The 13,347-nt window shown below is 41.5% G+C and overlaps 1 protein-coding gene across 1 annotated transcript in view; it reads right to left on the bottom strand.

The window, feature by feature from the left end:
* Nucleotides 1-13,347, bottom strand: part of PTPN13 (protein tyrosine phosphatase non-receptor type 13) — a gene marked incomplete at its 5' end in the record, with an annotated part of 122,866 nt that overhangs the window by 37,130 nt on the left and 72,389 nt on the right. Inside the window, 8 exons of the mRNA XM_080925731.1 lie at nucleotides 1,725-1,887; nucleotides 2,576-2,661; nucleotides 3,691-3,784; nucleotides 5,208-5,339; nucleotides 6,159-6,613; nucleotides 11,152-11,283; nucleotides 11,465-11,572; nucleotides 12,016-12,105. Of these exons, the coding sequence (XP_080781857.1) occupies nucleotides 1,725-1,887; nucleotides 2,576-2,661; nucleotides 3,691-3,784; nucleotides 5,208-5,339; nucleotides 6,159-6,613; nucleotides 11,152-11,283; nucleotides 11,465-11,572; nucleotides 12,016-12,105 (1,260 nt within the window). The remainder of the gene's footprint in view (nucleotides 1-1,724; nucleotides 1,888-2,575; nucleotides 2,662-3,690; nucleotides 3,785-5,207; nucleotides 5,340-6,158; nucleotides 6,614-11,151; nucleotides 11,284-11,464; nucleotides 11,573-12,015; nucleotides 12,106-13,347) is intronic.

The raw sequence follows: 13,347 nt of genomic DNA on the forward strand, positions 1-13,347 counted from the left end.
CTACCATTAAGGAAACCTTTCTTACTTTTCATTCTGTGGTGTGTGTGTGTGTGTGTGTGTGTGTGTGTGTGTGTGTGCCTGAGTGTGTGTACAAAAGCCAGATGCTGGTGCCACGTGCAGCCCTCCCCACTTGTATTGTATTGTATTGTATTGTATGCTATCTTATTCTCTGAGAGAGGGTCTTCCACGGACCTGCAGCTCACTGATTCCTTCCTAGCACTTGTAAAGACACAGATGGGTGTACCATGCTGTTTTACACGGGTGCTGGGGATCCAAACTCAACTTACTTCATGCTTTACACACAGCTGACCAACGATCTCTCCAACCCCATCAATAAATGTCTAAAGTAAAGCTGCTAGAATGGGAGGCATTAATAAATACGGTTCTCAAAGGGAAGCTATGCTTCAAAGTCATGTGCTTTTGGAGAATAAGTTAAAAAGGGGAGGGGAGAATTACAAGAAATCCAGGTATGCAAAGAAAAGAGGCATTAAGAATACTGAAACTAGGCCTGGAGACATGGCTCAGTGGTGAAGAACACTGACTGCTCTTCCAGAAGTCCTAATTTCAAATCCCAGCAACCACATGGTGGCTCACAACCATCTATAACAAGACCTGATGCTCTCTTCTGGTGTGTCTAAAGACAGCTACAGTGCACTTACATATGATAAATACATCTTTAAAAAAGAATGCCAAAAACTAATGCCAGAGTGGAGTGAGGTGCAACATTTTGGTAAGGGCTAATTTCATCCAGGTGAGTCATGACGACATTCCAACAAAATCCTTGTAAGAGAAGCACAGTAATAGAATTAAAACCAGAAAAAAAGAGTACACATTTTAAGAAAGAGGAAAAGAGGAATGTGATTGAGTAGGAACATCCTATTTCAAGTCCATGTCAGAACAGAAACACGGGCTGGTCTGTGCTCTGGACTGATTGGGGTTTAGTAAGATTTGTGAAATAGAAACTTAAGTAGAGAGAAAGCATTTATTGTATGAGCAGTTCTAAATTAGAGCACAGGGATTACTTAAGGGACCCGAAAGCAAAGGGCACACCAGGATTAGGATTAGAACTCGCGCCATCCGCCTTCATCTCTCCAAGCACTGCCCATTACTATTGTGCCTGTATAGGCTGGCACACTTCTAAGACCAGCATTAGTAAAATACCAAATACATTCCTGTTTAGGCTAACCATAAATAGAAACATAAAAAGTTAACAGCTATGTGTGATTGCATATGCCTGTAACACCTGCACTTGGGAAACTGAGGCCAACTTGGGTTATGAAGGAGTTAGATCCTGAATCAAAATCAAATGAACCAAAATTTAAGGTTCAAGTGGGCCACTCAATTATATATACTTAATTTATCCTTACCAAATTTCATTTCAACTTTAACAACTATATACTGTACCCATTTAATATTCTGCTATTGAGGCACAAGAGTTGCTCTTTCATTAAAGATACAACAAATAATGCCTCAATAAACTAAACAAACACCTCTGAATAAACTATTGCTGCGTGTAGAACAATTGACAGGTATTTACAGTATTATTAAATGACCACATTCAGACATGACTTCATGGCCCTGGATTTTCAAGTGTGTGTTAGGTTGGTGTTACCTCAGTTCCGTAATTGACATGAAGAGGGAGAGATACCAAAGCATAAATTCTAACTCAACATGGAAAACTTAAGTAGGCTGAGAATTTTAGTAACATGACCTCAAGGCCTGACCTTCGGTAACAAAGCTGTAGTCTTTCACATGGGTTGTTTGCTTCGCCATCTTTTCTGGGGCTTGGCTTTGGGCATCCTGGTCTGGAGCAGGGCACTGTGGATTTGCAGGGCCACGTTCTCTAGACGTTGGCAACTGCCCCTTTTCTAGCAGCAGATGGACCACCTGAGAAAATGGAACAGTGCATCATTAACTGAGGAGAATGATAAACCAGGTTATGTTTTAGGATTTTGAACAGCAGAAGGTGTAATGCAGTAACTGACTGCTTGGTCCACCAGAATATATGCAGAGAGGAGAACACCACAGAAGCAGAAGAATGGAACCGGAGGTCTCAAAATAAAACTTCAGTATTTTCTGCATGAAAATAGTAAGAGAAAAAAGAAGCTAATATCAAACATGTCAAATACTTATGTATGTATGTATGTATGTATGTATGTATGTATGAATGTATGTGTGTGTGTGTGTGTTATAGAGAATTTGGGTTTGGGGGAAATTCACCAGGCAGTAATTTTAAGTATCATTATAAACAATTTAGTTACCTCCTGATTGAAAAGGTATCTGAACACAGTGCATCTAGCTTTTGGGTTGAAGAACAAGAGGAGTGAAAGATCATTAGAAAGTCACGTTTACGAAACATTTACAGATGCAGTCCTATCAGTTCCCATCACGCTGTTTTCGAAAGCAGGGTTAAACATGGCACTTAGGAGTGGCCCCCTCAGTGGAAACTTCCTGACTTGAATGCTGAGTGTTACAGAGCTAGCCTTGGCTTCCTGACTGACAGGTTCAAGGAGATTGGCATTATCTCTACACTACCGTCTCAATGTCATGGCAGGTTGATATCACGACCTCTTACCTGCCCTGTGTTTCTTAATGTTTCCACAGCTTGCTTGTGGGTAGCTCCTTCCAGACTGACTCCATTAACAGCAAGCACACGATCACCTGCAAATTACGGAGTTGTTTTGGAAGATGTGAATTATGAAATACACAGCCTAAAGGGTTTTTAATAGCCAGGGGCTTATTTTATCTTGATTCAGGGAGAGGCTCGAATGTATTTTGGAGAACTGAATATTGTTTAAACGTCCCTGATAATCCAAAAGAATGTGGAAAGGAAACACTGTTAACCTCAGTGGAAGTGACAGTGAGTCCCTGCCCTCCCCATGCTGGCCACAATGTCTCCCCCCCAACCTTCCCAAGCACAGGACAATATGCACCATCTACCTGGCTGGAATAATATGAATTTATACCACAGAATTAAACCATGAAGACAGAGAAGCTGAGCGCACCCTGGCAACATGTTTCTAGCGAGCTGCCTATGGCGTTCAGTCAGGGACTTCCCACTTCTCCTGTCTTCCTCTACCCAGCGCTATGCCGCTGAGCCTGTAAGAAGCCACGGAAACCCTTAGCCATTTTTCTGCTAAAGGATAAACTGCAAGGTGAGTTTTTGCTGTGGCATCAAGTAGTATAATTTTAACCTAATAATTTCAGATTTGCTTTATTCATGAGAACTCTGCCTGCACATGTGTACACCACATGCATGCCAGCTGCCTGTGGAAGCATGAGCTTCCGGGTGGGTGCTGGCAATCAAACTCAGGTCCTTTGCAAGAACAACTCCTGCCCCTAACCACTGGGCCGACTCTCCGGGCCACAGGTTTTAAATGCTGCTTTATAGCTGAGCATATTCCTCCTGTCTTTAAAACTCTATAATATATATATATTTTTTTTTTCTCTCTTCCTCTTTCCCTTCCTCCTCTTCCTCTTTCTCCTCCTCTTCTTTTTCTTGAGACAAGGTCTCTCTATGCAGCCGTGGATAACCTTGAATTCACCTTGCAGAGGCCTGAAAACTCAAGAGATCTGCCTGCTTCAGCCTCCCAAGTGCCAAGGTCAGAAGTGTGCACCACATTTGGCCTTACTTTCTTATTTACTGTGGTATCTGTGCATGCCATTTCTGCATCCATACAGGCACAGTACCTTTGTGAATTCTGCCGTCTGACTCTGCTGCTCCTTTGGGAATAATGGCTTTCACATAAATACCACCATGCCGGACACTGGTGTTCACACCTCCCTAAATGGAAGAGACAAAGTGGTACAAACTGACATGGAAATATTTGCATGCTCTCAAAGGTAATCACCAGAAAGGGTTCTACTCCCCAGAGAAAGCTGACCCCACACGGCACGTTCAGTTACTTCAATGCCCAGTAGCACTGTAACTGCATCCCCACATGGCAAAGACTGTTTGCGCTTTTGAGGCTCTTTCTCTCTCTCAGTCTCTCTGACTCTCTGGGTCTGTCTGTCTGTCTGTCTGTCTCTCCTCTTTACTGAATCCAGAAAGTGTCAAAAACTGTATGTTGAGTAGTAAGGAACTGCTCCTTCTGTTTCCTGCATTATGAGCAAGTGAAAAGCATAATGCAGACCAGTGTAAGAACATAACCACGAAGGAACACCCACTATTACACTGTGTCTGTGAATCTGAGGGCACATCCCTCCAGTCAACAGAGGCAGGTAGATCTGCGTGAGTTTCAGGCCAGGCAGGGCTCCATGGACAGACCCAGTCTCAAACAAAACAAAACAAAACAAAACAAAACAAAACAAAAAAAAATTTAAAAAAGGTTTTGGCAGAAAAGATTCTTTGTGTGTATGCACTATGCATTTGTTCAGATGTACATTCATGCATGTGCATGTTAGGCTAGAGTCTTCATCAATTGCTTCTCTGATTTCTGAGGTAGGGTCTCCCTTACTGAGCCTGCGGTCTGGGTTGGGCTGGATGAGCAGCAATTCCTGGAAGCCTTCTGCCACCCCTGTGCAGGGTTACCCTGTGCACTGTGTATCGTGTTTTGTTTTTAATGTGGGTGTTGGTAACTGTTCCCCCAGACTCATCCCCCACGCTGTTTAACTACATGTTCAATTGCTTTCTGCAAGGACCAGTGATCTTAGACTGTGACAAACGATAAAGCTGCAGTTCTGGAAATAACGTCTTATAGAATTCTAAGATAATATTATCAAACAGTTTATGTACATATTTCTGTTATCTTAAGGACATATGAACAGTTTTGGAAATTCTACTTTTAAGGTTTGAAATCTGTTACAAGGGAATATGTATTTGAGAGAATTGGCACATAAATATCCACCTTCTTTAGTAATTCATGGAATAGATTAAAGAGATATCATCTCATGATTTCACATGTGCAGAAACCACTAGATATATACAAAAAATAGCCATATACTTTATATTCTGCACATGAAATGCTTACGTTAAGCAAATACCAACAGTATGGAGAACAGGCAATTTCCATTTTTTTTTTTTTTAAAGCAAGGCAGGGATGGAAGGGATGGTGAACAAATTTTAAACTTTTAAGATTGTCAATTTTTAGCTTTTGGAAGCACTTGACAAGTGTCCCAAACGAGTCGCCGTAACTCAGCTAACAGGTTGGGCTACAACAGTCTGCGAGAGTGAAGAAGAGAAGGTGTGGAACCTTGTCAAACAGTACCGTGACACTTATCCCCAAGCTGCCGTGAGTTTTGGCCAGCTCAACCTCAAACGTGTCTCCAGGCTTAGGAGGTGACCCGGGAAGGGTGGTAACGCCCATGTTGCCGGATGTGATCAGTATGGAGGAAGGTTCCTTGATGAAGAGAAGCAAGACAAAGGAGGATTTCTCATTATAGCCCAAATAAAATGCTTTTTTGGAAAGGTTTTCTACAGCAAGGTATTAAGGAAAAGAGTATATCAAAACCATGGAGGCCAGGAGACTTTCCAGACACTGTCAGTTCAGGGCACACAGATTTTGTTTCAGAACATGACACCCAGAAGGTGAAGCTGGACAAGGTGGGGGGTAATAAAACTTAGCTTCAGAAGAGCCTTTGCTCACGCTTCCTGTTCCTGAGCTCCAAGTGTGCCCACTTCCTTTAGGAGTCAGTATGTATCAAAGACACAGACCAACTGAAGTGCCCCAGGTTCACTCTGTTCACATGTGCAAAGGCTGAGAGTTCCTCCTGAGGGCAGAGGGCTTCTTCAAGGAACACTGCTGCATGCTCTCAGAGCACTTCCCTCTAAAACTACCTCTGAATGTGAGCTTACATTCCTATCACTTCGAGAATGAGGCTTCCCCCCAAAGTATGTAGGTGGGCCATGACAAATCTGACTGCCCATACTATGAACTACCCACGAGCAGTTTTTCATACATCCAAGTTCTCTACTGACATGTGCTTAAATATGTAGGAGATGAAACTTAATCTGAGTATAGCCACTTCGGGCTTAGTATTCTAAACCTTTGGTTGCCAGCCAGCATCAAATGCAGCAACAGTTAGAGGAAGATGCGAGATGTTCTTCCTTTCCAGGACCATGTGAGCATCTGAGGAGGTTTACCATGTTTTCTGTCCTATTAAATGAAAACACAGCAGCCCTCCCCAAAGGGATAAAATGAAATAAAATGAAACCATGCCTGTTTGGGCGTTTGATCTTGGCTGCTGGAGTAGGCGGACTCATCTATGTCAGAATCAGCGCAGTCAGGGAGCGCAGTCATATCAGAGATGCCTGGCTGCCTGGCCTTGCTTCGGTTACTGTCGGAGAAGGTCTTCTCGGTGACCTTGGATTTTACAGATGGTGATGGGCTGCCATGCTGTGGTTCCTGCCAGACTCGGTCGCCTAACTGGCTGGCAAAGAAGCCATTGACCTGGCTCTGGGACAAGCTGGCACTTTCAGTCCTGGAATCTTGGGAACTGAGGCTTCCTTCCCGCAGGCCTCCAGAGAACCCAAAGGGACTCTCTGGGATGTGCCTCAGAGTGCCCCGTGGCCAGGGCTGGTCCTCTGATGGGTCCATAGCACTGTCCTGCAGATAAGATGGTTTCTTCGTGTAGTTGTTCATCCCATTGGCAAAATGAACAGGAGTAGAAGGCACTAAAAGTTAAGATACAAAGTGAGAATAGGATGTCAGTGACACACGTGCCTGTAAATACACAGATATGCACACAGAAGCACACAAATTTACACACACACACATGCATACCCCCACACAAGAGATCTTATGAAGACAGGAGGGAAAACTTTGCAAAGAAATCACGTTAACAACACACAGAACAGGCTGTGGGCTTCTTTTGTTTCTGTCTCCTCATAATACCCTGCCTGAACCCTTAGGTAAGATGCTTTTATGTAAGGTCCAATCTCCACTTTTCTTTCTGAACATTTTCCTGGTTTCAGAGATAACTTACAGTTTCTTTGAGTCTCTAAAATTATTAATCTTTTCATTAAATTGACTGACTGCAGAACTGGACTGAACCCAGAGTCTTAAACATGCTACATAATCATCTGATGCCTGAACTGCATCCCTAAGCATTTTGGTCTTGTTTACTTCTATGCTTGTTTCCTATTATCTTGGCAGACTATTTCCTCTTCCTTGTCTTTTTGTTCCATTTTATTTTATTATTTTTAGGGCATTGGGACTCAAACCTAGGGCCTTTTGAATGTGATGCAGGTCTCTGCCAGAGAATCAGCCCAGCCAACCTGTGTGTTTTGGACTGCAGGTAATGTCTCGAAGGGGCCACCTCTCAATCCTTACACAGAGTTTGTACCAAAGTCATGTGTGAGAATTACTGATGTGATTTTATAAAAAGTATTACAGTTTCTATGTACTGACACCAAGGGTGAAAAAGTCAAAGAATTAGGAACAGAAATAAGACAACAAAAACAATCAGTAAAAAAAAAAAAAAAAAAAAAAAAAAATCAAACTTCTCAGGAACAAAGATAACACATGAATCTACACAAACTTAGAAATAAGTCTATGAAAAGATATCTTTGCATGCAGTTTAATTCTAAGGTTCTTCTTTCCCCCTATTTGGCTGAGAAAAGAAAGAAGGAAAGAAAGGGGGGGAAGGAAGGAAGGAAGGAAAGAAGTAAGGAAGGAAGGAAGGAAGGAAGGAAGGAAGGAAGAAAGAAAGAAAGAAAGAAAGAAAGAAAGAAAGAAAGAAAGAAAAAAAGAAAGAAAGAAAGATATTTCTGGCATCACTAAAGTATGAAGAGGACTACCTTGTCTACTTGGTTAGGCCACATACGGACACATTTTCTGTAAGGCAAATTGGTAGCACATGTCAGAACTTGAATATGCATAGTGCTCTCTAACTTCTAGAAATATTTATTATTTCTGATCGTATTTAAAACAGTTTATTTGTTAAAGCACCATTTGTAATAGAATTATCAATAAATAGCCATATATATTACTGTACATATAAATATGTATATGATTTTTTTGAGAGAGGATCTTACTATGTCTACTTGGCCTAGACCTTGCTATGTTGGCTATGCTGTTCCCACACTCTGAGGTCTGCCTGCTTCTGTCTACTGAGTGTTGGAATTAAACACCATGTTGAGAAAATTAAATATTACATTTCTTCATACTATAAGCTATAATGCCACATTAAAAAGATACATTCATGAAGCTCAAATTGATAAACTTTCTGCAAGGCAAATTGCTAGCATATGTCAAACAAAACTTGAATGCACGTATGAACATGCAAAATCCAAAATGATAGACTAGCATAAGATTGCATTTTTTAGTAATAATGCATGTGTGTGGTGTTTTCTACATTTATTGAAGTGTATAAACCACACAAATGCCAACACATATAAGACAACATATGTATCAGTTTCCTTAGGAAGCAAAACCAACATTTAGTATGGATTTTGTGTGTTTTACTTAAATCAAGTTTATTTTAATATGTCATTTTAAAGAAATGGGCAGAGAGAGAGAGAGAGAGAGAGAGAGAGAGAGAGAGAGAGAGAGAGAGAGCGCACAGTAACAATGTTTTCTCCAAGTGCATGTGCAGGGGACTGCCACAGCTCATGATGAAGGTGTTATGACCAGGAGGTTCCACCCTCGCGAGTGGGTTACAGCCAGTGTAAACAAGTTATCTCCTGTGCACAAGCTCTGTCATGGGATTCCATAGGAAGCCATTCCCCATATGATGCAGACCCTTAACCTTCAGTTCCCAGTCTCCACAGTTGTAGGACATGACTCCCTTGTAATTAAATTACCCGTCCTCATGCCTAGCATGGTGGTGCATGCCTGTAATGCTAGAATTTGGGAACCTAAGCCGGAGGATGGCTGTTTGAGGCCAGCCCACGTTATGAGGTGGAAACTTCTAGTTCTTTGGAAAGTTGGTCATGTCAAATGATGGTTCGCTGGGGCACACAGGTGAAAGGATGTCTTGCTAAAGCAAACACATGAAAGACCGTTTTCTGAAGCAGACACAGGTGAAAGGATGTTTGGATGTAGCAAATACAAGAAAGGGTCCATGATGAAGGAGTATAAATATGACCCACAGACAGTGGGAGACCAGCACTAAGCCTTGGTTTGCCCCATCTTGCTATTTTTCACATGTATTGATTTGCTTTTACATACTGTTGTTGAACTCAACTTGTGATAATGCTGTCATTGAGGCCCTTTCTGTGGCCTTGCCTCATGCTGGTTGGTGAACCTGATGGTTTCTTCAGGACTGAACTACAGCTGCTGGTTTGTGCCTGGTGTCTGCCTGCCTAGAGGACTGGTCTGCAGCTGCTGGTTCGTGCCTGGTGTCTGCCTGCCTAGAGGACTGGTCTGCAGCTGCTGGTTCGTGCCTGGTGTCTGCCTGCCTAGAGGACTGGTCTGCAGCTGCTGAATCGTATCTGGTGTTTGCTATGGGACTGAACTGTTGCCAAAGAATATTGAGCTCACCCCCAAAGAACTACTGCTGAACAGATCCACTTCCCCTTTATACTAATAGCTTTTCTCTTCCACTACCTTTGCTGGGTGATGGGCCAGAGGAGAGGTTGTACCCTTATTAAAAGTAGGTTGCAAAGAAATTTATGCCTACAAAGTTAAATAGTGAATTCTAGGTAAACATGGGCTACAAAGTGAGGCTGTCTTAGTACCACAAACAAAACTGGGTGGGGTATTATGTTATAGTAGCACCAAATGGACCAGGACAAACCCTCCCTCTTTAGTGAGGTGATGGAGAGGGGAAGCCTGGAGTACACACTGGTGTCTAGCTTGTTTCAGTTTTGTCTTTTTTGAGAGTAACACTATACAATATGATACACAATATATAGCATGATAAAATTAATCTAGCTTCCTGAGAAAAAAATTACACAATCACATTTCAACTTTGGAAAAAAAAAACACCCTTCTTTGGTCACCATCTAAGGTAATATTCTTCCATCACAAACTATTTTAATCATCCTAACCTCTCATAGCATAACTATAACCAAACATCTATTAGAAGAAAATTAAAGTCCTTTAAAGGCGGAGTTAGGGGAATGAACTTACTCTAAATTCCCATATCCTCCTTCCTAAAGCAAGAGAGAATAATGTGACGTTTAAAAGAAAGCAATCTTGGTAGCTTGAAACTCCGAGGCCTGCTACAGATTTTCAACTGGTGCAGCCTTCCTTCATGTAAAATGAGTACGTTTAGGTGTGTGCTGGAGGGTACGCTGTTTATAATGCACATGCTTAGGAAACATTTACAAAATGCATGATATATATTCATACATATGCATACGCTCAGGCTTAGTTACTGAATACAAGAATAAACCATAAGCAATGGTGTAAAATGTAAGAAACCTTATGCCATAGCCCAGTACAGGAAGGTTTTGTTTTGCACTTTTTTAAAAAAAGATTTATTTGTTTATTTTACGTATGAGTAGACTGTCTTCAGACACACCAGAAGAGGGCATCAGATCCCATTACAGGTGGTTGTGAGCCACCATGTGGTTGCTGGGATTTGAACTCAGGACCTCTGGAAGAGCAGCAGCCAGTGCTCTTAGTTGCTGAGCCATTTCTTCAGTCCAGTTTTGCAACTTTTATCCCAGCATCTAAATTATACCTAAAATCTACTATCTAAATTATTTTACAATGAATTTAGTTATTTTTTTCACATTTCACCGAGGTAGGGTCTTGCAATGTAGCCCTGGATGGCACGGTGATTGTTATGAGGCCTACGATGGCCGCAGACCTGTGGAAATTCTCCCGCCTCATCCTCTCCTCAGTGATCTGCGTGAGGAGGCAGGACGCAGACAGGATGGGGGCTATTGTCTGTTTTGTTTTGTTTTTTTTAAGCAGCAAAAACATTTCTTTTTGCTTTTACTACATTTCTGGTTTATTATTTCCCTTCTCAGAAGTTGACCAGACAGGGCATCACGGGTAAGTATTACATAACCACGTCATTGACGACAAAAAGCTCTAATTCTCATGGGAATAAGGAGAGGGAACATACTAAGATATTGGAATATAAGTGACCTCAATTTTACATGACTAAGGTCAGTTTTGCTCATATTACCAAAGGTGCAAATGTTACACTGATGCATGGATCACGACAATTGGACGGGCGTGCGACAGGCTGCTGGGGAGAAATAAACAGCTTCCCTCTGATTTACTGAGCACTCATAACGGGCTTACACAGCATTACCTTTGGACGGCTTTTCTTTTGGCTGGGAGATGACAAGTGTCACATCTTCAGGTGCATTCTGCAGAATGTCCACTGCAGCATGGTGACTGACCCCTTCAAGACTCACACTGTTCACAGATATCAAACGGTCTCCTGGAAAATACACCATCCAGCATGTTCAATAGCATAGCAAAACTCATACCAAACCTTAGAAATTCAACCCTTTCTCACTGTTATTCTCATTATTTTTATTATTTTACTTTGCCTAAATTTTGTCCTCTGTGCAGATTCATCCATTAGAAAGCATCTGGGAAATTATCAAAATGTCAAGTACCGGGCTTTAAGCATCCATCCAGGTCAGCAGGTCCTCCAGGGGTAACTGCACTGATAAACACTCCTAGATCCAGTCTTCCCATTTTTTCCCCACCGATAATTTGAAATCCTGTAAAATAGCCCATTAAAAAGAGACCTTAATGGTACTGATGCTTTTAATGACTTGTGATTTGTCTGCCTGAAACAAATATAGATACTTAGATAAAATGATTCATATGGGAGACTGGGAGACAGGAGCGCCTGTTTTGTTTGCACCAAGTATCCTTAGTATTTAGTTGATGAGCAGGGGTGGAGAATGGTGGATTCGAGTGGACAGCCAGCATCTTGGTTAGAGCTGACCCAAGAAGACAGAGATAGGTAAGGGCAGAGGAGGCAAGAAGCAGCACATCACAGGGGTACATGTGTGTGCAAATGGCACATTGAAACCCACTGGGTTACCAACCAGTAAGTAAATCCACGGGAGGGGAAGGACAGGCCATGGCTGAGTGGCAACCAGCAGCCCCGTGTCTGAGCACCGCCTCCCTCTCTCCTGTGACGCTCATGGTGACTCACCTAAGCCATGTTTTGGGTCTTTCTTCAGGTTCACCAGTGTGATCTCCCTTTCTGGGGAAGAAACAATGCTCCATCTTTTGTGCAGTGTATCTATTAAAAGTTTGCAGTAAAAAAACAAACACAATAAATTTAGGCACTTAGATTATCAGCTTTAATTTAAAAAGTAGCAAAAGTATTAATAGGTGGCAGGGCACCGATGTGCGAGCCATGCTGACAGTCGGCCGCTGCTGCAGGGCACTGGACCTTCAGACGCAGGTTTTCTGATTCCATCTCTGTTGCATCATGGTAAGTCATTTCAGTTTGATAACTGTCACACTAAACATTTCTCTTGGGGCCTGGGGGATGGACTAACAGTAAAAAGCACATGTTGCTCTTGCAGAGAACCTGGGTTCAGTTCCTAGCACCCACTGGGCAGCTGTTGCGGGGCACTGCATACATGCGCTGTACTAACACACATGCAGGTAAAACACCCAGACTCATTAAAAAAAGTCTTTAAAAAATTAAAATTTCCCTCTGGTATGTCTGACATTATTTATAAATTAGTAAAATATTATTAGTAAGTTCCTGTGTAAAAAGTAATAAAACTGGATTTAGTTTCTAAAATCCTACTACTCGTGTGGATTTTATATAAAATAACAACTTGTCTACCATGTCTATGTCCCAAAGACTTCCAACCTCTGTTTGCAGATGAACATAAACAGTTTAACTTTTCCAATCTCTTAGCTGGTATTCATCATTCAGAATAACGACTAAAAACCATTTAGTTCAGGGAAGTTAACTCAATTAGTTAAATGAATTTCAACATCTGAGCCTCAGTTTGCTTTTTCTAATTTCTCCTTGATTTTTTTTATCATTTCCAAAGATCTTAATTAAACCAGTAAATAAAACACTTAATCACCACATTGATCAAAAAATTGCCACATTTGACAATCTGAGCACATAGACAAACAGACACACACTTGCATGTAGACACATACAGGCATTTGCATACACAAATAAGTCTCTAACACTGACTGGTCTGTATATGAAGGTGGTCATGGTGGTGAGTTTAACACTTATTTTTATAAATTAAAATTTAAAATTTAAGTCTATATTATTCTTAAGCATATTGATACTTTTTGAAAACAAAACAAAACAAATCCAAAAATAAAACCCAGACATTATGGCTTCACTGAAGCATTAGCCAAAGTTTCCTCAAACCTCTACACATATTCTTCTAATAACCAGAACCACTCTCAATGCAGACCTTTTCTTGGCTGTATGTTTCAACATTTAAGACCATGCATGGGCATCAATTAGCGTTAATATGCTAGTAACGGACACACAGTATGT

Source organism: Micromys minutus, assembly GCF_963924665.1.
Source record: "Micromys minutus genome assembly, chromosome: 11".
In the NCBI taxonomy this organism is placed as follows: domain Eukaryota; kingdom Metazoa; phylum Chordata; class Mammalia; order Rodentia; family Muridae; genus Micromys; species Micromys minutus.